The 27,500-nt window shown below is 36.6% G+C and overlaps 1 protein-coding gene across 3 annotated transcripts in view; it reads left to right on the top strand.

The window, feature by feature from the left end:
- LOC135217459 (solute carrier organic anion transporter family member 74D-like) overlaps window positions 1–27,500 on the top strand; it is a 46,667-nt gene that overhangs the window by 1,157 nt on the left and 18,010 nt on the right. The window contains exons 1-9 of one of the 3 annotated variants that reach the window (XM_064253352.1): window positions 10,720–10,955; window positions 11,253–11,525; window positions 16,478–16,647; window positions 20,019–20,203; window positions 20,594–20,636; window positions 21,219–21,328; window positions 22,180–22,273; window positions 27,022–27,162; window positions 27,424–27,500. The exon at window positions 27,424–27,500 is cut by the window's right edge and continues 106 nt beyond it. In XM_064253352.1, the coding sequence (XP_064109422.1) occupies window positions 11,329–11,525; window positions 16,478–16,647; window positions 20,019–20,203; window positions 20,594–20,636; window positions 21,219–21,328; window positions 22,180–22,273; window positions 27,022–27,162; window positions 27,424–27,500 (1,017 nt within the window). In that variant the 5' untranslated portion in view covers window positions 10,720–10,955; window positions 11,253–11,328. Of the gene's footprint in view, window positions 1–10,717; window positions 10,956–11,252; window positions 11,526–16,477; window positions 16,648–20,018; window positions 20,204–20,593; window positions 20,637–21,218; window positions 21,329–22,179; window positions 22,274–27,021; window positions 27,163–27,423 lie in introns of those variants that run through there. The other 2 variants (XM_064253362.1, XM_064253371.1) reach the window with 2 other exon arrangements.

The raw sequence follows: 27,500 nt of genomic DNA, 5'->3' as shown, positions 1-27,500 counted from the left end.
TATATTTATTTTTTGCCACATATAGGCTGATGAAGCTATTATATGTCTGATGATAAGGTGATGTTATTATGTTTACTTGTCTGCATTAATGAAATATATATTGGGTATAAAGAACTTTTTCAAGGAAAGAATATTTCGAACAGTTGTTAAATGAAGAAAATAATAGACTAATAAGAGAGGATGGGCAAGTGAACATTGGCATGGTAATGAGGTTTTCTAGGCAAGAGGTACTAAATGCAATGAAGAAGATGAAGAACGGGAAGGCAACCGGACCAGACATGATTCCTGTGGAGGCACGGAAAGCATTAGGAGATGGAGTGGATATACTGTGCAATCTTATGATAAAGATCCTTGAACAGGAAAAGATACCAAATGAGTGGCGTGGGAGTATATTGATTCCAATTTTTAAAGGGAAAGGCGATGTCCAAGAGTGTGGTAATTATAGGGGTATTAAATTGATGTCCCACACTTTGAAGATACTGGAAAGGATGATAGATGTTAGACTGAGAGAAGTAGTACAAATAGGTAAAGAGCAGATGGGATTTATGAAGGGAAGGGGAACAACAGATGGTATATTTTGTCTGAGGCAAATAATGGATAAATTCCGGGAAAAGCAAATGGACCTACATATGGTATTCATCTACCTAGAAAAGGCTTATGACCGAGTCCCGAGACAAGAGGTATGGAGGAGTCTGAGGGAGAAGATGGTGCCAGAGAAGTATGTGCAATTGATTCGAGAGATGTACCGGAATGTATTTACCAGAGTGAGAAGCAGTGTTGAGGAGACAAGAGAGTTTTGAGGTGAGAGTAGGATTACACCAGGGGTCGGCTCTGAGCCCATTTATCTTTAAACATAGTGATGGACGTTTTAATAGAGGAAGTAAGGGAGGCAATAGCATGGAACATATTGTATGCAGATGATATTGTTCTGTGCGCAGAGAGCAGGGAAGATCTGGAAATGAAATTGGAAAGATGGAGACAAGTACTGGAGGACAGAGGAATGAGAATAAGCAAATCTAAGACAGAATATATGTGTACCACCAATGAGGGGGACGATAAAGTATTCAGCTTGGTGGAGAACAAATAAAGAGAGTTGATAAGTTTAAGTATTTGGGACCCTTTGTTAACACTGGATGAAGTATGGAAGAAGTAAAACATTGGGTACAGGCAGGCTGGAACAACTGGAGAGCGGCCTCTGGAGTTCCTTGTGACAAAAGAGTACAACTGAGGTTAAGAGGAAAATTTCACGAGACGGTGGTAAGAACAGCAATGCTGTGTGGTACATAAACAGCAAGCATGAGAAAAACAGAGAAGATGGATATGGCAGAAATGAGAATGCTTAGGTGGATGTCTGGGGTGTTAAGAGAGGATATGATCAGAAATTACTACATAAGGGGGTCAACTGAAGTGTTGGAAGTATCATAGAAAGTGCAGGAGGGGAGGTTAAGATGGTATGGACACCTGCTGAGGAGAGATGAGGACCACGCTGGGAGACATACTATGGGGATGGAGATTCAAGGAAGAAGAAAAAGAGGGAGACCAAGAAAGAGATGGAAGGACTGTGTGAGAGGAGACTTACATGAGAAGGGAATTGATGAGGCAAAAGAGCAGGATAGAAATAGATGGAAACGGCTCATTCGAAACGGTGACCCCATATAAAAATGGGAACCAGCTGGGAAGAAGAATGAACAACTTTTTAATACCAAGAAAATCACCTGATTCCAGCTTACTAAGCAGGCAATGAAATATATATATTATATATATATAATTACTATATATTATATATATCATATATATATATATATATATATATATATATATATATAATGTGTGTGTGTGTGTAAGAGAGTGTGTAATTGCAATAGCCACAATGCCCTCTTAACTTCTCAAATTCTTTGCTCTTTTTTGGATACTTGTCACTACAAAGCCTTGAGATCCAACTTCAGAGAAATATGAAGAAATCATGATGTCCGGTAGCGGGAAACGAACCCGCGATACAGTAATCACAACACGGTCACCTTGCCGAATTGGCTGACGATGATAGTTTTGTCACATACATACATGACTTTCATATATATATATATATATATATATATATATATATATATATATATATATATATATATATATATATATATAGATATATTATCTAATATATATATGTATACATATAATCACAAATAGAAAGCCACATAATATTTTAAATATCAAATTCACTTTACTTTGAGAATAACTTACACCAAAGGAGATTGTAAATAACAAGTATTCCAGCTCCGGCCACGATTCGAATAGGAACATTTTGAATAAACTATACTGAAAACGTCAACTTCCTCATCCTGCTATGAAGAGGGATATAAGCAGGTTTCGACTCTACTGTGTATATTCTTGTAGAATCGGTTCTATACTCAGAATAGAAAGCCATCTACCTCCAACATGCCTGTTAACTAGTACAGAACAAACAAAACCAACTTATACCTCTCTTGAAAGAGCTGAATGATTGAGTCGATTGTCTCCTTCTGTATCTAATCCAAAAGGTAGAAATTTGAATCCAGGCTGGGGTAGATGCTTTCAACAATTGAAATTCTCATTGGGTGGAACTATTCCAAAGATAAGGCGAAGTTGATATTGTAGGCTATCTAGGCTTAATATCTTATATACATATTTCGTGGCCACTCACTACATATACATACATACACAACACGCGTGTGTATATATATATATATATATATATATATATATATATATATACATATACATATATGTATATCTATATTGTGGACATGGGAAGTGGTTTAACTTTTTTTCGTGACCATACATATACGCACATACACACACGCTTATATAATAAGTATGTACATATGTATGTAAGATTATAGATTATTCATAATATATATATAGATATATTTATACATATATATATATATATGTAGATAGATAGATAGATATATAGATATAGTGGCCACATAGAGAGTGAAGTAAAGGAGTGCAGGATCTTTCACCATTACTTAGAGTAAAGGCAAGATATACCTGTATGTCTGTGTGTGTGTTTCTGTATATATAACTTTCCAATATGTAATACACACGAAAATATTACAAATACGATATCTTCAATTACTGCTCAAGAAATAACATTATAGTATATTTTTTTTATTTGAATATTAACATTTTAAATAATGTTGAAATAGCAAACCACGAGCAACTGCTGACTAGCTGCAAGGAAAACGAACAATCGACATGTTTGTGTAGTGCACAAAAGTCAGGGGTCAATCCCGCTTATCTCCCAGAAACCTTCTCATCTTCCTCTGCTAAAGCAGACTACCAGCAAAGACTAACCCCGCCAAAGTTAGACTGGACCTCATCTCGCTAAGGATAACAAGCTCCGAGGCTAGATTTGCTCGCCGCTGCACGATCATGACACCAGGCCCTGTATATAAAAACGGTTGGTTACTCAACTAGCCCAACATCTTGTTTTTTAAAGAAATGACATCTTGTACACTTAAGAGGATATATCTATTCTCGACAATGTCCTGCACCTACCAAGAAAACACACATCATGTATCACTTACCGCTTCCTCCACGTGCTTTTCAATGAAATGGAATAAATCCAAACGAGTTGTCAAGATCATCATTATAAATAAAGTTATGATTGTAAGTGACATAATGTGAACACCCTCACAATTACTGGACAATTTTCATACATCAGATGTTTTACAATTTGGAATAACCCGTTCTCATTAGCATAACCATTCTCTCTCTCTCTCTCTCTCTCTCTCTCTCGTAACTACGACTTTTCAGATAATATATATACATATAAAACGAAAGTACAAAAAACACAAAGATCATGATAGTGCCCTAAGCTAATATTATAAAAACTGTAAACATAGTAATTGTTGTTCTCGGTCAATGAAGCTCTCGAATTCAGCAACATACCGACTGCAGTCCATAGAAGTCGTTAAAGCCTTCCTCGTTCAAGAGAAGCTGTTACTTCCATGCCAGTGAATCAGAAGCTGTTGCCTCGATTCGTTCGGGCGTGATTCGACATCACCTTCAAATGACCCTACATTTGACGTCCACAAACACATCTGACCCCCAAAAAGGGGATGTTACTGTGCCCATGATTAATGAGGATACATGTGGAAGATGGCTCTATGACAATGAATCCTTTAGGGCGATAGGTAGGAGGTTCCAAATCTAGGTTATTCTGCCTGAAAAATGTAAGTTCCAAGGAGGCTACTCATTTCACTACTTGAGAATAATACCCCAATAATATTACAGGATCTGAAACCATAAGAATTAAGAAAAAAATGAGGTCTGGTAGTAATTGATCAAAATCAACACAAAATCGCCATCAAATATGGAATTTTTCTTAATAAAATCAGTTACTAGTGGGCATTCATATAACAGTAACCTGACGGAGGCGGTGATAGAGAATTTCAGCTAAATTTGGTCGGGTTGGTGGGCTGACAGTCTGCGCCCTTCTCATCTGCAGGCATCTCATGGCGTTTCTCGTGTTCCTGCAATTCTTCTTTTTTCCATTAGACTGAGGAAAAGTTGTCGGGGGTTGTTTGGTAAGTAATGAAATAACTAATTTTGATATAAGCCTAAGCCTATATATCCCATTGTTGTGGATTTTGCGTTGCTTCTTCAAGTCTAGACTTCGCTGATAAATGGCTATCTTATTTTTTCTTCTTCTTCTCGCTGGTGATTTACAAGTGAGTAATGTCGCAATAGTCTCCACTTTAATGGCTTTTCATTTGTCATCTTAAGAGAAATGTCATCATAACTGATTCCATTCAAGAAACAACAATAAAAGATTGAGAGAGCACACAATCGGCTTGCTATTCATTACTAAGGAATGGTCATGGTATGGTCAACTTTGTGCTCGTTTCATTATTTCGTCAATTACAGAATTCCGCATAGTTACAAACCATAGTGCTAATCATTTACAGAATTCCTCTTAGTTACGAACCATAGTTCTAATCATTTACGGAATTACTCATAGTTACAAACCAATTGTTCTAATCATTTACGGAATTACACATAGTCACAAACCATAGTTATAATCATTTACGGAATTCCTCATAGTTACAAACCAATAGTTCTAATCATTTAAGGAATTCCACATAGTCACAAACCATAGTTCTAATCATTTACGGAATTCCGCATAATTACAAACTATAGTTCTAATCATCTACGGAATTCCACATAGTTACAAACCTTAGTACTAAATATTTCCTGTTAGCCAAGATATTTAATCATGATTTCACTCGTTATTATGCCAAAATCATTTCCATCGTATCTGATTGTTCTATTTCTGTCAAACTTACAAACTTATACATATTGCTTTCCTTACCTCTAGGAGTGATATCAAGGATCTGCTCCTTGCTCTGCCACCTTTTTTTAATCATTAACAATTTTCTACAGGTTATGTTTCCACACATTTATGCGTATTCCATTCCAGTACATTTATTATGATATTAATTCATTATGATAATTTAGTTTTATCAACCAAACACGGCTACTTGTCGCTACCTATAAACGATATTTTACAGCGTAAGGAGACGTCTCTCCCATTTAATTAAGACTTTTTTTCGCAAAGTAATTATGGGAAGTGGGTTACCAAAAATTCATTACTATTTTCCTCCCAGAATCCAATCAATTGTTGCTAGAGAAGTGGTCGGGTTTTGGTCAAGTTTTCTTAACGAGCACACAACTTAGTGTCATCCTGCTTACAACCGAACCAAACAAATGGATACTCTTGGTGCTAAGGCAACCAAACACGCTGAAGCTTCCTCGACGCCAATTATTGGCAGCCGTGATTAAAATTCGCTAACAAATAAATAACAGCGGTAGAGCGACAACGGAAAAAAAAATTACGAAGCAGCTACCTTACCAACATGGGAGGTGTTTCATATAGAAAAGTTGCTCAGAATCTTGTATGAAGGAGAAATAGCAACCATTACAAAATCCAGTGTTTTTGTTTTCCTGCATTCTGGTTACATCAGTAACCCAAATTGTTGAAAATTTTCATGATAAATAATTATTTGTTCTGTGCAATGATTTCTTTTCATATGATGTTAACTGAATACCAGCGACTGTTACGGAGCTGCTATATTTGTCACCTGATCTTTGAATAGACAACTATCGTGAAGAAAGACCTGGTGGAAGTTACAATTGTTTGTTCCCTCGAAAACAGTGGGATTATTACCAAAATGAGTATTTAACACTCTTGGCAGAGTACGAACATGCTTTTACCAACTTTCCCACAAATCACTAATCCAAGGGAAAAGGGAAAATCTTTTTTAATGAAAATCTTCGCTGTTCCTCGTCAATTCAGTCAAAGCAACACAAACAACTTAATTTTCTTCATATCTTTAAAAAATGTTCAAATCGTTACTCATCGGACCCTGCAATGTTTGCAGACAATACTCTGTTACACCCAAGAAAAATTTTTCAATCTATGGTAGTTTCCCGTAACTCAGGAGAAAGGTACGTGCGAACGAGTGGTAGAAATCTTATTATATTTCATTTACTGTCCTTTTATCTGTGATTGTGCGATCCGCCATAGTGACTCATTCATCCCCACAGTTGTACTCCCTTAGAAGATATCCTGGTTTAAGAGCTGTGGTTCCCTAGGAAGTGATTTTGTTAAATTTCTATATATATATATATATATATATATATATATATATATATATATATATATTAATATATCTGCTTTGAAACAGCTACCATTCCGATTTAAAATATGCTCGGATATCAAACACACTGCTGAGATAACTTTATATTACGGTAAAGTATGGAAGGAAAGAAAAGGAATATTGCATTAGAGCAAGTTGTGGTACCATACAGTATTTTTTTTTTACTTATTCCAAGCACAGTGTTCTATAAACTCAGCGCTCATCTGTTTTTGAGTTTCCTCCCACCTACCTAGTGGCTTTGACATCCACTTTGACCAGATTCCTACAATATATACTCTTTAAGTGTGTTACTGCTTCCAGATGAGCCAGAAAAAGTATTTTTTAATTTTTTTTATTTTCTTTATCTTTTTATATTGTTACCCTGACCTCTTCTCTTTCATTGCTTTCCTTCGATCTGGAATCGATAAGAAAACTCGAAGACACCGCCCCCCCCGACTCTTCTTCTACCTTATATTCCTTCCGTCTGGAATTCATAGAATCATCTACCACCCGTCAATAAGTTGAAAGATTCCCGATCTTCTTTCGGGGGAGAAAAGTCCCCCTTGTAAAGAAATAGTGCTTCAGTTACCGGTATGGCACGTTAACCTTTACTGCGATTCAGAGAGGGACTGGCAGGATAAGTAAGTTACTTCATTCATTTACTGAGGGTATAAATCTAAGAGCAAAGGAATGGAGAATTCAACACAACCCAAAAGGAACAAAAATAGTTAAACGACGAAATATTATATTATGAATTGTCAGTGCCCTTTAATCTAACAAATTAAACCAAAAATAAAAATAAATCTATTTTATAATCCTGATACAAAATTTACCCATTAGTTCCTAAAAAGAGCCATGGATCACATGCAAAATCTACTGCGGACCTTTCAATAACGACACATGTCTTTATTCCTTTATTTGTTACGTAAATTTCTCTATCTCAGTTACGACTGATCCTCTGATACCATTCTATATTATTCATTCAGATGTGTACGATAAATTTTCTCTCCTAATTTTCACTGGATAGGTGTAGCCTGCTGGACTGCCATTCAAAAGAACAGCGTTTGAGACGACTGTCGGGCACAAACCACGCGTTTCAGGATTTTACTATAGCGCAAACAATGACTGCAAATTGTTCCTTTAATTAACGGAAGCCTACCATAGCATCTGGTAGCTTATCTCGCAAGATTCACTTGTCAATGTGTATGGACAAGTGTGGCTTCGGTTTAGAGAACAGATTTATCATATGAAGTTTCGAAGTCCATTAACTTGAATGAATCATTATTTCCATTTCGTTTTGTACAACTACAAATTTTATTTCTTATATATGTTATCCTGTCTCTATCTCCTACAAAAAAAAATATAATTAAATGTTCACTACCGTCGCTACAAGAGGAAATACTACTAAAATACAGGTTTGTATGCTGCTTGTGATAAAAACTCACATAATCAAAGTCCGTCCAATCACTATCCAACAGTAAACATGCACAGTGACAGTCCCCACTAGATCTGACACCTTTCATCTCCTTAATTTACAACATGCTTCAGTGCTGAACAATTCGCTGGCCACATTAATACGAAACAAATGGTGCTGGACGCAAGTGTTTCCTTTGAAAGAATCACGGTTGGCAACGAAATTTCGACCAACCTATTGTGCGATGATCAGTAAAACAGAAGAAAACAAAACTTCTTACGGAAATTACGCATCATCACAACAAGTCCCCCACTCCGTGCACAACACAGTAGCTTTTTTCCAAAGTATTCTCATTAGGCAATGTTAAGTCCAAGATACTGTGTGTAATGGTGACCGAGTCAGAGGCACTTATTCAACAATTGAGCGTATTGGCAGCCATACTGTTTCAAAATGTACGCAGGGTTGACCTGACCACAATGTTACTTTCGTTAAGTTTGGATCACTACGCTGGATATGACTGTCTGTTTCTAACTTAAGTGTGACATTTGTAATCTTCATATTTCACACCGCGTTCCGCCATAATCACGGTAATAAAGAGTAGTGACGAGTATTTCCCTAGGCCTAGCAGTCATAAACTGAAGCATTGACTCCCTGGAGTCATGTGCGAGGTTTCTCTGTGATTTCCCTGGGGTAGTTTGCCCGCGTTCCTTCAACAGCAATTCGCGTTTCATAACAGAAGACGTCACTGAGAGCCTCCCAAGGGGAAATGGAAGTTTTCATTTCTTCTTCTTTTGACGATTTTCCCCATCTGAATTTTCCCATGTGGTTCTTTTCGACAAACTTTATATCTTCGACCCGTTGTTATTTTGTAGCGGAATAAAAGGAAGTATTATATTCACATGGTAAGACTTTTCGTTAAAGAAGGAACACAACGAACCACTTTGTCCAAAAACTTGCTGCTTTGTTTGATAGCCCACTAAGGTGCAATGCAAAGAAAAAGTCAGATATTCCTACAACTCTGTAAATCCAAACTCACTTTTCCTAATTTTGATTTTTATGAAAATAGGCTGTAGATCGAAGCACTGGGGCACCTTCGGCATTCAGCGCTTAACTGTGAAAAGATGGAATTGATGTGGTTCGACACCAAGGTAGAGAGATCATAAATGCGATGGTACAAGGGTCTCAAGGTGGCACTCAAAGAAAAGCCCACAGTTGCACATAGAATTGATAGTTAGAGAGGCTGGAAAGAAAGTGACAATGAAGCCCAAAGGGACGTTACAAAAATCCTTCAGTAAGGCCTACAGTTAGCCAATTGAGATGCAGCACTATCTCTACAGGAACCTTTTCTAATGAAGTCTGAGAAACACAAAAATCCATAATAAAAACTTCTACGTGGTACAAACAGGTGCAGGACAATTTAGGAAGCCAACGATGTTATCATCGAAGCAATATAAATATGCGTCTCTTTCGACTTGAAAGACCAAGGAACAGAGGTGTTTCAGAATTCCCAACTATCACCAGTAACAGGAGACAATATGAAGTCCAATAGAAAAAAACCTGCCTGCGGATGATGATAACATTCAATGTACGATGGACAAAAGGTTTAAAGTTGCGGTTAACTGACACCGATTAACATGCAAACTACTCATTTATTGGAAACGTAAATACACAATTAAATCATAAGTCAAATCGTGAAAGGTATAATTCACGGGAGCTATCAATTCACGTAGGAGCAGCCGTCCAGTCTTAAATAAGGTCAGTGTGATCATCTTTCTTTTCAGGTTTTAGTTTAATAGATGTAATACCGGAAAAGAGTTAACTATGTACTGCCTGTCTGGACCATTAGTCCCTAGGATCAAAGCCCAAGGGAAGGAAGGGTTCTTTGTGAATAGTGAAATAATTAGGTCAGTGTTACGATGCTGAAATTCAGTGTGTTCGGGATCATTTCTAAATGGAAATCAATGATCGGTATGACTCGCTTTATACATCAAATGAAAGGTTTGAAAGACCAGAAAACATCCATTTCCCCGGTCCTGTGAGGACGGTGCGATCACTGGAACAAGAAAAAATGTTTAAGTTTCGGTACACTATCATGTAATATTTTGTCTTTAGATTATGAAAAATGTAATTTACAAGCAGTCCTCCACTGGTCGAACGATGGCAATGCCGTTAAAACAGATTTTTACAAATTTATCGTATGTCATCTACTATAATACTAGTAGCGGCATACATAACGTACATGTGAAGTTTAATTGAAATACAACAGCACTTGGGCACAAGCAAATACTTATTGTCCTGCGAGGATAAGGCGACTTTGACATCTCTGGTCATTAGTTGCTTAGCTAATCAGCTACTACAGTTATACCTAATTCTATGGCAACAAAGAAAAGATCACTAGCTGTGTATCTAACATTCCCATATCCCACTAACCAAAGTATCCAAGATTACGAAAGTGATAAAAAGAAAATGTCCCTTGCAATGCAAGTAAGTTAGCACGAAATTAGAGAGAAGCATTTTTTCAGAAGGCACAAGAAATCATACAGAAACTCTAATTACAAAATAAGAAGAACAAAGCCTGACAACAAACATCGAGAGAGAGAGAGAGAGAGAGAGAGAGAGAGAGGAGGGCTGTACTAGAGAAAATGAAGGCCACGGTGTCCGCTAGAGAATGAATCTGTTTGAAGGTCAAATTGCGGATGCGAACAGCTAAAGAACTGATGACATCGCTGGGCATCGTTAGTTCAGTCTCTCCCGACTTCAGTGAGGCGATGAAGTGCCGGGATTCAAGGCTAAGGAAAAGAAGTTCCGTTTGGCAATTCTGTACTGGGTACCAAATTTTTTAAATAACCGAGTGCTAGCATGTAAGAAACAAGTGTTTATTCCTGTATCACAAATAATAAGGTTACTTTTCACAACAATAAAGTGATTCAGCGATGCAAAAGTGGATTTAAAAATGAAAATGAAAGTGATCACGTATGAAATAACCGTCCACACCTGATTTGTTCGTTTCGTTAAAATGAAATATTTCGTAGAATGTTTATTTTCTCTAGGCTAAAATTATCATTCCCCTCAACTCAAAATCACACGCGTTAACCTTTCAACCAAGAACTTCCATCCATATTTATTACCTTCTTCTTCTTTCCCCAATCTTTTTTAAGAGGTAAAGGGAAAAAATATCGCTACAAGAAAAAAAAACAAAACTCAACTCGGGCTCTCTCTCCGAATAAATGAAGGATGACCTCCCACGTCCCATCAAGCTTTGACGAAGGGCGCACAGATGGAGGGGACGAAAAGAAAGAGAGAGATGCCAGGGATAATGAAGAGGGAAGAGACGCCAAGGAGAAGATCCCGCTGCTGACAGAGCAAAAGGAAGCCATTATTTTAACCCCTGTCATGGAAGAAGAAATTCTTGGCCCCGAAAGTTTCACGATGTAAGACATTCCAAATACGTAGCATGTCTCCCACAATAAATATCTATCTGTATTTATGCAAGTCATCCTTATCCGTATCCCATCTTTTAATCATTAAGACATACTTATTCCATACAGTAACGTCAACACTTGTTACAGATGGACATTCCTGTACCTGTACCTGCATGCAAAAATGTTAACATAAATACCATGAACAAGTAACCATAGCCTAAACTGTGAAATGTCTCTTGAAACACTAACAGTGCTAATATTCACCGAATACAAAAATCTCTAAAACACTTGAATAATCTCAGGATGTTATGAGAGTATTGCTAATGCAACAAATATCCAGTTGACCTGAAACAATTGCCCTCTAATAGTATTTCCTCTAATAAAACCTTGAAAGCAATGTATATATTAAGATAGCAATCTAATTAGATTAAAATCCCTCACGCTGTGTGGGAACTCCAATGACAAGAAAGGCAGACACTGATGGAGTCAGAGATGGGGATATCATCTCTCTTTACCCAAATTCTATAAATGGCAGTCTAACCTTGTACCAAGTTTGACTAAAATTCCCTAATCCCTGTAAAGTTGAATAGCAAGGTAAGTGTAACATACCCACTAATAGACAGACACGGAGACAGTTGGCCAGACATCATTAGTAGGAATTGCAAGTTTTCCTTCTGTTTGGAGGAAGGGAAACTTTTAGCATGCCCTCTGAATTTAGACCAATTTCAGTTATCCTAGCTTTATCTAAGGGTTTTGAGAATCTGCTCTCTAATGTATCTTTGTAGGTTTGCTGGAGATAATAACATACTAACAGCATTACAGTTTGGGTTTTGTATAGGCCTTGGAACTTGTGATGCACTCTTGTCAATATCTACCATCATGCAGAATGCTCTTGATGATGGTTCATGGGCATACATGGTCAGTCTAGTTTGTAGAGCAGCCTTTGACTCTGTGAATCATGAAGCCCATATCTAGTAGTATAAGAGAAAATTATTGGGAACTGTAGGATCTTTGAACATTTTAAATTAATGTTGAATAGGCAAAACCAAAAGGGTCTGCGTTGATGGCCAATACAGTAGCTTTGGTAAAGTCATCTCGGGTGTTCCTTAAGTTGTTTTTGGACTTTGGCTACTTGTTTATCATACTAGTCACATGTGGCAAGACCAGGACACCTAACCGACAGCATACACTAATGATCCAGTTCTTCTAGCTGTAGTTTCTTCTGCACGACTTCGGCCTGTGGTCGTACAGTTTCAAAGCTAAAAGGCTACATTATAAAAAAAAAAAAAAACTAATTCAAATTATGAATGGATCATATTGGCTTCAAAGTATATTTCATTAGTGTATTTAAAATTTACGTTAAATTATGTATTTGTTAGCTGTTTGGCGTTTCTTGAAATTCACAACGAAGTTTGTATTCATGATCTGCTGGAAGAACTAAATTATTATTAATGCATCAATGATATAAATTTTCGTGTTATTTCAATTGATAATGGAGCCACTGAGCTCTGAAACTGTACAATAGTCACTTGAATAAGGACAAGCAATGTTTTCTCCTTTCAATTTTATTTTATGATTCCACAACGAGTAATCTTTTACTTCACTAATTATTTCAAGTTTTATTATGATAATTGATGTGATACAATTACTATGATTGGTTAATAAATGTTAAAAAGCAAATGCAACGCTGAAGCGAAGTGGGCTACCAACAGTAAGCACCATCCCAGTGCGGAGAGGTATTGTAGGCCGTCGCCTAATACTCTATCTTTTATTAACTGCTATGTTAGCCAAACTACACAAGCTGTTTTTTTGTAATATAATTCAAAAGATTTAAATCTTTAGCTAAAACTTTACGCTTTGGTGACGTTTCTGCCCTATGAATAAAAAATTTCATCGCAGAGTATCTTTTTCAAGTCCTCATTTAAAACTCTTATAAAAATTTCAACTTTATTCAACTGTAAAAAATATAAAGAAGCAGTTATTAATGCTTGGAATGATACTGTTAACGTTCATAGCTTATGTTTTTCACTTATGCCAAGTTTCAAAATTTCATCTCATTCCTAAATAGGTTAGATCACGGAATATTTGGGTCTGGTTAAAGAAAGTTTCGAAGATCAACAACAGACATAAGACATACAATTCCCTTCTTCACAATTTCACGCGTGATGTTCACCTTTGCAGAAAGTTTCACTGAAACCCATTCAACTGTCTATGAGGTGCCGTGATGAATTGGCAAGTGAGACGGATGTAAAATTGACTAAAATGACTTAAACAATGTTGTACAATATGCGATGACACGTTAAGCATAAGGGTGCAATCATACTGCAATAAAACATTTCATAAAAACACACTGGACGCTTATCACATTTGTATCGCAAACATGTTGAAAACTAGTCAATGACTGAAAATGAGAGTAGTTCTTTAACTCAACCTGTATAACTGTATGATTAAGACTACCAATAAATGGTTGTTTTCTGTTTAACCAGTTTGTGATGTGTGTGATATTTTACCGGCGTGTGTGTGTGGCATGTTTTACTGCAGTGTGGGCGCACCCTTATGGCCTGTCCACACTAGCGGGCATGCCTGTCGGGCACTGCCAGCTGTTTTTATTTTCTCTTGCTTCTGAAGCAGTATTGCCAGGCATTTGCATCGTTCTGGCTCCATACTCGGTCGGTCAGGATAGTAGAACGTGTTATGGGACCAGTGTTTGCCCGTCGTGCAGTGGCCGCTAGTGTGGAAAGGGCTTAATTAGATGCACACAAACAAAGCATAGGGGTACAGTCTTAAGAGATAATAAACGGACTTGCTATCTTCACATTGAAATAATGGTCTCCCGCTGAAATATGGTCAGGTGTTCAAGGAGAGTTGTGATAACAGGGTAAATTCGACAGACTCACGGATGGACAATCTCCCTCCAAACACATCACCACAATTTTCAAGGGAACCCCATCAACTGTTTAGGGAAATGCGACGTACATACCGAGGAACCATCAGGTGGGAAAATGGAGGAAAATCTATAATCTGAAAATGTCGGTAAGGAGAACACTAACCAAGTCAGACAGGTACTAAAATGACAGCTTACAGAATCTACAGTATATAATAATAATTCTAGGTCATTAGGTTTGATCATTTATCCTTTGCTTTAGTGTTTGATTACTGGAAAAGGGGTCACAAGAGGAATAATCAGAGCAGCTTTCCTGCAGGAAATATTTGAGATACCTCCATGATTACAGCAATAGTAAAGGAAAGTCAAGCTCCCATGAACCAAAAATATTCATTGTGTTCTAATATACCATCTTAAAAAATAGGGGAACCGTAAACATGTCAAGCCTACGTCTGCAGACATCTACTATGAGATTCAGGGTCTCTGTAACACGGTTTTTTGGACTTTGCTCCTTGTCAAAGCATCGGATGTAGCTGAAAGTTGACATATGTATATTTTACAACCACACACAAATTTTGTCAGCATTATCAATAACCTAAACCCGATAGTTTTGATTTTTATAGAGTAAAAATGAACTAGCCGACGCCATGGCCAATGATTACGAGCCAAGAGTCGAAAAACACTCATTACGTAAGCAAGGTAAACAAACGCCTTTTGACTAAATGTTGCCCCGCCCATCCACCAGACAGAAATGCCATCGGCTCTGAAACCCAAAGACTTTATGAATGGCGGAACGATACATAGATGTGGGTGGGGTATCAGTGCTAGCGTAGTAATACTACTGTAGCAGTAGTGCCGCAACAGTATAACAGTAATATACATGAATTAAACGTTTAGACCAACTGCTGGGATCCTTGAGGATCATTTAGCACTTATTACAACTACTCGAGAAATTAGTTTTTATAGCCAGAAGTTAAATTTTCTAATCCAACAATGCCCATGGTAGCCTTCAGTGTTATCCTGAATTATAACGAGGCGAAAGTGGGTGGAGCCTCATGAAGTCACCATTCTGACGATAATTATTGGTGAAGGTTTAAAGCCAATATACGGTACCGGCTATTTTTTTTCAGTAAATAGGTAGATAGCCAATAAATAAAAATTGCTTGACAATGGATATAGCAGTTATCAAATCAAGCTTGTCTACTATGTTTTTGGTAATTACCAACTATTCCCTACATCATGTCAATCTGATTGTGACTATAAAGTAGACTGTAATTTCTTTGGAAACTTATTTTGGGAGTTGGACTAATAATCGAAGTGTTTTTGTATTTATTAACATATTTTGTTGGTTTGTTCATTATGACAATTATCAGTGGGGAGGTTCCAGAGTTCATAAAGGTGTACTGCTTTGCTTGTATTTAAATTTGTATGTCATTGTTGCCAGAGGTTTAGCCTTCGTTACGTATAGCCAATCATCCATCGAGAAAGAGGGAAGAAATGATGTCATAAGTTACGTAACGAGTGCGTTCGAAACCTTTTCTCTGAGTAAGTTGGCCCGTCTTCAAAAAAGGTCACTTTTACATTATAAGTACCAAATTTATTCAACCTACGTAGTGCAGAATACACTCAAAATTTATGTGTTGATATAATATGTATTCTGAATGAGCGTTATATTTATGAAATGCATAGATAAAAAGTTATTGCGAAAAAACCGCGTTACAGAGGCCCTGAATCTCATAGTAGAGTATTCTATCTGAAGTACTCACGGGGTGCCGGGAGGAGAGGCATCGTCGTTTTGATACCTTCCAGCACAATACCATGTCAAGTCATCTACACAGAAATATCAAACGTTCTCTACGTGTAGTGATGAAGATGAAGGGTAGAAAATAAGAAACAGGCAGTCAGACTAGCAGGTGTCAACAATATTACATGATAAGCAATGCATTATACAGGTGGTTTATAAAAATAAGCAATGCAATTCATGTTCTTGTTACGACAGATCCCCAAACCTTGTTTTTTTTTCTTTTCTGAAACCTATGAAAGTACCACAATGTAACAGAACTCGTTGCATCACCAGATTTGGAATCGGGCGATGGAGAAGCGCTGGTCTGCAGAAGCTTGCAAGACCCGAGACTTACCTGGCAGCTTTCAGCTTAGCAGCGTTTGCACAAGGCATATTTTTCACTTACTCGACCGGGACGCTGACCACGGTAGAAAGGAGGTTCAAACTGCCTAGTTCGGTGTCAGGTTTGTGTTCATAAAATCATTTATCTATATAAAACAACCGTGAAAATATATTTTCCACATTCAAAAAATTATTACATCAAACTACTACACAATGGTAAAGCACAGATTATCATCTGTAATTGAACGATTTACTTTCAGGCAATAATTACCTTACATTTTGCAATATTTATCGAGACAGACAAAATCTGCTTTAGTTTTGTGAGATGTTCTCGGAAGAGAGCGAGTGAGGAAGAAAGACTGAAAGCGGATTGAGAGGATTCATGGTAGTCCACAAGATATGAATTCCGTCATGTGAACACCTCGAGATCAATTTCACACCAACTTCAAATCACGTTCGTTTCCAAAGATCCACGTCCTTGCCTCAAAGCATTATTCAGATCCCTTAAAAGCAGTTAATGTTTTGAATCCCATGCAGTTTTACAACCTTGTGCTTCATAATCATGAAGGGTTTGAAGTGGAAAAATAAAGAAAAAATAAACTATTTCAAAGTTTGACCATCCGACAGTAAAGTAAGGACGAACTTTAATAATGCTTAAAACTGATTTGAGAGAGAGAGAGAGAGAGAGAGAGAGAGAGAGAGAGAGAGAGAGAGAGAGGCTGGATCAACACCTGTAAATGGATCAAGAATAGGAGATAAAGGAAGCGAAAATCTTATGACAATACGAAAACAAGACAAAATTAAGAGAATGAGTCTAAACGAAAACTTCAAGTGCCAGGCTTTGGCTAATATACTACATATAAACATGAACTTGACAATTTTCATGAAATTATATTAAATCAGATACCCGAGTTACATGACTCGTCACCGGAGCTTCCTTAGCCAAATGAATTTTACTTTTTAAAAGAAAAAAATATACAATAATGGAAAGACCTAAAAGCCTTTAACAAATTATATATAAATAGATATCTACGTTAAAAGGACTCGTCCCTGGAGCTTCCACAGCCAAACGAATTGTACTTGTAAAATAAAAAAAATATGAAGAGTTGGTGCCTTTAACAAGCGAACTCACTCAATAGGGAGCAGCTGAGCTCTTCCAACCACCTGTGTACATATTTGTAAACAAACGTTAAGGAAGAACCTTGACCGTTGTTTTTCGATCATTACATCCCGTCTTCGCCGAAGGAGGTCAGCAGAAGCCTCGTTTTTTTTTTTCACGGACATTTGTCACGGCATTAACCGAATCACACTATATTTTGCATTTACCTTGTCAAATCATCCATAGCATGAGTTTCGACAAGAATACTGTTTTTACTTGAAAGTTTGAATAACAATATAGTAATCAACAAAGTTAAACATCACTAAGTTACCACAACCGTATACAATGTTAATCTCAAAAGAGCCCACATTTCATCGACTACATAATTTGGGGAGTCCTAATCTTAACAGGGACAATTCATGACCTTAACCTCTTTATATCTCGGATCATCGTCTAGAATTCACCCTGTGTTCACCATCTTGTTTCGTCTCTCTCGACTTTCATATATATAATATATTTTTTTTAACTGACATTCCCTCTCACTATAACAATGTATATCACAAAGAATATGAGCGGGTTTGTTATCTGTCACATGTCATACGCACCCCATGGATACATAACTTTTAAAGTGGTACCACTGCCATGGTATGCGAGTCACACTTGCAGCAGGTTTCTTGAGTAATACATCAACCACATTATCCTCGTCTATACAATTTTCTGTTTGACAAGTTTTGGTTGCAGTCTCGTCATATTGGGAAAATTTTTGAGTTCGTTAGCTACCTCATTTTCCTTCTCGATGATTTACTTGAACCCTGTGGAGGACTTATTACCATTTAGTCTCTTTCCTCGACATTATCCGCATGAGGTAGACTTTATTAAGATGGCTTATTTACCAAGAGAAACTCAGGACTCGCACCTCACTTCAAGTAACCTTGATTCTGGCTGACGAACTTGCTACCTTTTGAATAGGATCAAGTTGTTGGTGTCGATGGAGACTTTTAAGTCAAAGAACACGATTAAAAATTCAAAGCTAGAGTATATATTGCAAAATATATGAATTGAAAGATGTTGATGGCCTTACATATTAATGTTTCTACATGCACATCATAGCAAATTGTATGCAAATGTTCCCTTGTAGACAATCGATCAACGAATATTTAAACAAAGTCTCTCTTTTAAGAGAATCAAGTGTTAAATACCCGAGAGAGGAAGTTTAAGCACCTCGTAATGAACTGTGAATACTACATTGTCAACAACCTTAACCTCAAATCATTCATTGCTGATGGCGCTATGTTAGCTACAGTAACTTATGGAAAATTCTGAATGACTGAACAGCACGGAAACAAGTAAGTCTAATTGTTTCTTAATCTGGAATATGTATAAACATTTACAGGTGAAATCAAGACGCTTACACATTTACTGCGTTCTATATATCAAAGTACATATTCCCTGCAAGAATCTCAAGTCTCGTTCCTGTAAAAAACTTGGTACTCATCCTAAATATGAGCACCGATACAGATGCAGTACCCTAACAAGCTTCATGTAAACCCTTCCAAATCTCTTCTAAATATAAATTATGCACTAAAGATAGCTACTGGTTTATTCAAGAATTATCAGAAATTAAAATAAATTCTGAGACGATGTGGAAATGTGGTTCGAGCGAAGTTAAACCACGCAGTCGGTACTTTTATTATCAGTAATACAAAGTTTCTCATTAGTACACTTAATTTTTTCCAAGTTTATGGTCTTGTATCTTTTGTTAAAACACCAATTGTCACAGAAACTTGCTCCAGATATCAGAGGTTTGGCATGTGTGAAAAAGGATAAAAAAATTTTCCCCCCCCCCCCCCCACACACACACACACACACACAAAACTTAAATAAGTATGAAACTAAAATGAAGGAAAAGATATGTGACAAATCGGCAACATCCTGCTGAACCGCGTCTACAGGCTCGATCATTGCTAATGCTTCCGTTGTGACGCTGGATTACAAACATCAAAAGGTAGAGGCCTTGACACGAGATCTGTCGTTACTCTACTCATCCAGGTGAGAGACAGACTGCTTCAACAACAGAAACTTCCATCGCATATTAAAACCCCTTTTATGTATGTATGTATGTATGTATGTATGATGTATGTATATTGTATATATATATATATATATATATATATATATATATATATATATATATATATATATAATGTATATAAATTAAGGCCACAGGAAAAATAAGTACTTGTTTCTCTTATTTCTCCTGTGACCTTAGCTAAATATATATATATATATATATAAATATATATATATATATATATATATATATATATATATATATGCATGTGTATATATTTGACTGAAAGATTTTCGGCTAATCGTCCTTATCGTCAATTGCAGGTTTTATAAGCACCGGCAACGACGTGTTGCAGGTGTTTCTGTCTTTGCCGTTGGCTTTCGTCGCTGGGTACGGCCATCGGCCGAGGTGGCTGTCAGGAGGGATTTTTCTCTCTACCATCGGTTCTTTTATCATCATGTCTCCTCACATCATCTTTGGAGCTGGAGATTATTCCTCGCTGGCTATGGTACGGAAGACCCATGAGTCAACGCTGTGTAGTTTTGTGAGGGTCCGTCTTTACAAGTGTTTCTAGAATACTGCAGACATAACCTTCACTCAAATGAAAAGCTTACCTATATCAACAGGCTATATCTTTGAAGAAGATATTTGAAATGTTTGGTAATTATTCACAACAGCAAACATCCAACCCTCTCTATGCAATTAATAGTTGATAGCAATTAGGTTGTTAAGCACTAGTTATGATTTCATTAAGAGGACCAACTTTATTTCCTAAACGAGAGAATCATTAAGTTAAAAAAAATGTATGCACTATGTCTGAATATTGGTAAAGAACTCCATAAAGAAACACCACAACAGGGAGAAAGAGAAAGTAACTCGTCTATTTCTTCGTTTCCAGGGACATGCTGACTTGGTAAATAGCTCCTCGAATATAAACAAAGGTAACATTTTTAACAGTGACAGTCAACCTCAGAAAAAGAATAGAATTAAATGCTCTGCTTAAGCTTTGACTTTTATTTAAGGTATAGAAAAACGTTGTTTTAACAATATTTTGATCTTTTTAACATAAGTGGTTCCCATGCACAATAGAAGCCCTTATACCTGTCTAAATGGGTAAATTTTGTAGAAGGAACCTTCCCAAGATCACTTCAATGCCTAGGAAATCTGTTTTGGCCTTTAATTTACTGTTCTTGGAAGAAGTCAAATCCATAATTCTCAACCTCGAAGTGAAAAAAAAAATAATAAGATGAAGCCTTCTCTTAGCATATGTTGTGTTAATTTCTGATGACAAAAGTATTTTCATTCGCACACAAACAAACACGATCTTCATAAATATCATACAAATTTTTCTCTCTCTGTATACATACACATACACACACCATATATATATATATATATATATATATATATATATATATATATATATATATACACACACACACACATATATATATATGAATATATATACATTATATATATATATATATGTATATGTATTATATATTATTTCATTTATTCACAAGAATGGGAATACTGCAATAAGGCTGACGAAACCGAAGGAGACTGCGCGGAAGGACGAACGGCTGTTGGAACCGAGCAGTACCTTGTGGCTGCACTTCAGTTTCTAGGACAGGTCGGTTGCTGGTGCTTGGCAGCTAACGTTGAAGGTTTTTTGTTTTTAAATAACTAATGCTAATGAGCTCTCTTCTTGAGGCTTTCAACACACCCTCGCTTTGAATGACTGTACATGAAGACCACCATCAATTTTGATCGTTATTAGCTCTCTAAATCATCTAGGGTGGTTTTGTCTACGCAGTAGTAGCACTAGTGCAATCTACATCAATGAGATGAATAACTTTTCCAATAAAGTTCCCGTCAAAGGAAGAAGCAAATGTATTCTTATGCTCCCGTAAAGTCAGACACAAGCTATCTATACAAATGATTTTCTTAAAAACTGCTGCTAAGATAACTACGGCATCTGAGGATGGTTGGTCAAAGCACTCGTTCATAATTCTTACCGAAAAAAAAATATATTTTCTTCTAAAAAAAGAATGTTTATTTTCTTATCTTTATACATTCCTATGGTGGTTGGTAGAATCGATTCCCATTTCTTATCCTGCCTTCTCTGTGCCTGTTCCTTTGCTGTTTTTGCTCATTTACACCAGAGATACCTTCCAAGCAGCCTTACTTCAATAATTTTCTCAATCTCCCCAAAATTTCAATCAAACGATTGCCATCAATATTGGTGTTTCTTACAAAAACTGGGATTCAGCCTCCTGACACACAACAGAAACCAAGCTGTCGTATTTACAACACCAGGAGAATATTTGAAATATAATCTTACTAAAGTCCTGACAAACAATCACTGCCCGGTGGACCTTTTCATTACCTACTGGTTCATTAATCGGCCTAATTCTTGCATTAAATAATAAAAGCCAATAGGCAAGATAATATAAACAATTTCAACTCAATTTCTTCCACCAGGTGATGTCAGGAATTGCAAATGTCTGCTTCTACGTAGTGGGATTTTCTTACTTGGACGAAGCAGTCAGCAAGGACAAAGTTCCCCTTTACTTCGGTAAGGATGTGAAAAGTGTCTCAAGACTTACTTGAGACTGTAAAAAATTTAAGAAATAATTAAACCCATCAAACACATTATATATATATATATATATATATATATATATATATATCAGTAAAATAGCATAAAACTAGTTATGTATATATATATATATATATATATATATATATATATATATATATATATATATATATATATATATATATATATATATGAACAGGCAGTACCCGGTTTATGACGTTTTCAGCTTATGACTTGACTTTCCAAGGTTATGATGTTTTCAACTTCATTCATCAGAAATTATTTCCAGCTTTACTCACATGTTCCCAGGTTATGACGCTTACAACGCCAATCCGACTGAAGAAATGTGACTCCAAAAAGGCAAAATATTCAATATTTGAAGTTTTTTTTATGTAAACATGCAGTTTACATAGCTTTCAATACACCCAAAGCGTTAAAAGTAAGCTTTTCTTAGGAATTTTGAAGATTTTTGATGATGTTCCGGCTTACGATGCGTTTCAAGAACAGAACCCCCGTCATAAACCGGTGACTGCCGCATATATATAATGTATACATATAAGTATGTGTATATATAATGTATTGTTACTTTGTCATTTGTAAAGTAACCAATACTATATTGTTATTGCTACTTTACTAATCACCTAATATATATATATATATATATATATATATATATATATATATATATATATATATATATATATATATACATATATGTGTGTGTGTGATTGTGAATGTTTGTATATTTGACTTCCTACTACAGATATCCGTAACACTTGACAGACCTAGACAAAATTTTGCACACAGCCTCTATGTCACTTCAGAAAGTTTTTTGTTTTTTACTCAGATATCAAACCCCTACCCCGTGAAAGACATACAAACACAGACAAAACATAACAAATTTTTGTTTCAATGTCACCTTTTCCTTCCTTTTTCTGGGTTTATTCTCATTTATCACCTGGCACACCACCTTGTTTTTCCGGCGCTGCTAGACGTATGATTAACCTATACAATAAATCGAAATCCCCTGTATCATCAATTTTTTACACGAATATTCGCGAACTTTTATCATGATTTATGTTATTAATATATTTTGCTTATTACCCCGATAAAATCAACTATGAAAACCTATATCGGTTTAAATGTGGTTTACAATCCTCGCCACGAAAAGTAACGGACCAAATGCTTCTGTGACAGACATGGCCCATCATTAAAAAATTACTTTTGACGAAATTACCACCAAGAGCTATAATTCTTCAATGAGACGAAACAGATCCATCACCATCCGCGAATGCGTAGCTTATTAGCTTACTTGCGACGAAAATAACAATTTTTTTTCGTTGTTCATCTTAAGCCAAATGTATCTTTATATTATGCCATACCAATAAAATACAAATCCTTAAGTACCTTGAGGTATTACCATCATTATATCTAGCTACTTCAACCACTAAAAAATCACCATATAACCAACAATTTCTTTATTAGACCACTATGACTCCGGCCTACACTTTCCCTCAGAAATGTCAAAGGAAACTGGAACGCATTTGTGAACCTGCACAGGAAAACGAAAACAGCTGCAGCTCTTTTTTTACGGTGTCTAAAATCACAATTGTGATAGTTTAATATTTATATAGCCAGCAGACATTGTATCTCAAGTAGCTGCTGGCTAAGACCGATGTCAACGTGTACGACATTTCCTTTTTTCATTCGTTCAAATGCGAAATTCCACATTAATCCGTTCGGTTTAAATATAGTCTGAAATTAATTCTCTCATAGGCAATACCACCTCTACGCACACCAATACCATAGAGCAACTACCTCTACCAAACGTTATTTCTCTCTCTCTCTCTCTCTCTCTCTCTCTCTCTCTCTCTCTCTCTCTCTCTCTAAGGCAACACTCAAACAATCTGGAGCAGAATTTATTGAGAATAAAACCAGGATATATGTATACATGTATATATCATATCTATTTAAAGCAATGAATTCAAGACAGAATTATTAATCACAGGAAAGAAAAGTATTTTCAATGATAGTACACATACTTTACACGACAAAACAATACAAAGGGGATGAGGGAAAACTTTTCCGAGTTCTTCAAAGTTCTTCCAGGCAGCGCCGGGTTGGTCAGCTAGTATATATAGATATATGCAAGTCTAGAGAAGGACGCTGGAGTGTAGTTAAATCAGACCGTTACGTCTTCCACCGAACCTTGACGAGGGCAATTTATTTGTATGAGGTTTCCCAGGTATAACCCAGATACTGTAGAGTACACCACGGTCTAAGTATATTACCTAGACCGTGGAGTACACAATATATATATATATATATATATATATATATATATATATATATATATATATATATATTATATAATTACATGCATCCATATATTATACACGGCACGGTCGATTCGAAAGTAAACAGACCTCGAAGCAAATGAATCCAATGAAGAGACTTTCCCAAAAGAATGCAGTCCTGAATTGACAGAATGAGAACGATGAAGACTGGGTGCACGTGGAGGTTAAGAAAAGGCAGAACTGAATGATGTGAGAGCGGAAAGGGCTAGTTTAAGTTCAAGAATGATTCCAGAAGCAACTGTTGTGAACATCAGGAGGGCAATTAAGCGGCTCAAGAATACAAAGACTGAAGGGTTCATGGGATTACGGGTGGGAGGCTGTGGTATGGCGGATGTGTGATCGAGTGAACAGGGACGATACGTTATGTCAGAATGAATGGCCGAGAGAAATGTCTGTTTCTCGCATACGTTATGTCAGATTGAATGGCCGAGAGAAATATCGGTTGTGTCAGAATGAATGGCAGAGAGAAATATCTGTTATGTCAGAATGAATGGCCGAGAGAAATAATCTGTTTCTCGCATACATTATGCCAGAATGAAAGGCCGAATCGTCTGTTTCTTGAATAAACTCAATGGCAAGGACTGTTACAGGAAGAATGGGAGGGGCATAACAGTTCCACCATCCGACGAAAATCAAAACACACAGCCAGTGGCGGATTCAGCAACCGGCACTCCCCCCCCCCCCCCCCCCCCCAATCTATGAATGGCGCCCCTAGAGTGGATTATTATCAAACATCAATGTCAGCAAAATTAAACACTTATAATAATAATAACAGTAGTATTAGTAGTTTTTGTTGTTGCTGTTGTAGTATAAAGAACATATTTTCAGAATTAAAGTGTAACAAAAAAAATCAACGATGAAACAACGGGCTGAGAGGGACTAAGAATGCTTGAAAGGAAAAAAGAACAGAACAGCCGGTAAATATGGAAAAGTAATTACACAAAATTCGTAAGTTGCAACAGAGAGAGAGAGAGAGAGAGAGAGAGAGAGAGAGAGAGAGAGAGAGAGAGAGAGACTGCTGATGAACTTATCCATGTGCACAGGGATGTTGAAATAAATGCCGAGGATGTGATTGATAAGTTTTTGCTTTACAGGGCAAACATAGACTGGAATTTATTCTTGACTGCTATTATGCAAACGCCTGGTATGTTAGCATGACAAATACTTTACTCAGTTACAGTTTGTGAAACGTAAACCAAATAGGTTACCACTTACCTGTGCCAAATATGTAATTTTCTTTTTTACTTTACTGGTAAGTTATGTACATTGCTTTATTTGCTTAACTACTAGTATGCAACTGATGCAAGTATATAGCAGATAATTTAGTATTTGTGGTAAAGAATAGTATGAATGGTCTATATTTCACTTTTGATCAATAGATATTCTCTTTAGCTACTGAAATTGGAATTTATTTTTTACCCAAATTTCAATCAATCAATAAAGATCTGTAGCTGGTTTCCATCTAACAAGAATAATTACTGGTTACAGCTTTTTCATATTAACCACTATAAAAGTACCAAACCTTGACACAAAATGCTTGTGATATGTTATAAACCGTTTTGCTTCAGGGGCTCCGCCCACTGACCCCTCTGGGAGTGATACCGATCACCCAGACCCCCAAAGCTTATTGCCACTCGCCTTCGGCCAAGGCGCTCGCCGCCCCTTACTTTAACAAACAGACCCCGCCCCTTCCCTTTCCTAAATCCTGGATCCGCCACTAAACACAGCGTTGTTGTATTTCATTTCCTCACTTACGTTAACACAGTAACGAGTTTTCGTAAATCCTCGTAATTTTTGTTAAACTAACTAATATTTGGTATAATTTAATATTAGTTCTAGTAGACATAGTGGATAAATATACCCAAGAGGAATTATAAATCAAAAGTAAATCTGTTCCGCACATGATAAGGAGCTACCTGGGTCTTTGGTTTAGAATGATTTAATTGACTATGTAATTGTTGTTGCATAGTTATTCCCATGATATAGTGAATTCGATATAAAGTGATAATTGTAATAAATATATCCATCCATATATATGTATATATATGTGTGTGTAGATGTATACATAATGTTAATGTTTGAGCGTGGGCGCGCACATGCATTCACATCTATTGTCCTTACACTGAAATATGATCCCCGCTCTGCCCATATGGAATCAGATCTTTTTGTTTCTGGTGATTAGAAATTAATTTCTCGATATAATGTGGTTCGGATCCCGTTGCTAAGTAACCAATTGGTTCCTAGCCCTGTACAAATATCTCATCCTTCGGGTTAGCCCTAGGAGAGCTGTTAATCAGCTCAGTGATCTGATTAAGCTAAGATATAATTATTATTAACTGAAATATGAATTCTTTTCCTCCCAATAAGCTGTATCCGGGTGCATGAGGATCTTTGGCCCGGTAGTTGGCACAGCATTGGCATCGTACACAGTTTCACTGTGGGTGGACCCAACCGTCGAGCCTTTTATCAAAAAAAATCACCCACAATGGGTTGGAGCCTGGTGGTTAGGTAAGATTCTTTTCTCTAATTTTTTATGTAACAAGAATAATAATAATAATAAGGAAGGCCTAGAAAAACTTCGATTCAATATTTCCAAGTGCAGTGAAAAAATACCCAGACTAAGCGCCATGGAAACACTACAATAAATGAACGGATATTTTCATTCGAACGTAAACTTTACTTGGATAAGGTTCAAAATTCCTATATCTTTATATAAACAAAACTTGAATCCTTTTTGCATATAAATCTAACACGTTCCACTCACCACAGGTTACCCGATCATCATGGCAGCCATGTTGATCTCCACTATTCCGATGATGATGATGCCGAGGCAACTCCCGGGAGCC

The sequence above is a fragment of the Macrobrachium nipponense genome, chromosome 19, assembly GCF_015104395.2.
Source record: "Macrobrachium nipponense isolate FS-2020 chromosome 19, ASM1510439v2, whole genome shotgun sequence".
In the NCBI taxonomy this organism is placed as follows: Eukaryota; Metazoa; Arthropoda; class Malacostraca; order Decapoda; family Palaemonidae; genus Macrobrachium; species Macrobrachium nipponense.
Note: the sequence above shows the minus strand (reverse complement) of the source record. Positions and strands in the feature narration are given on the sequence as shown.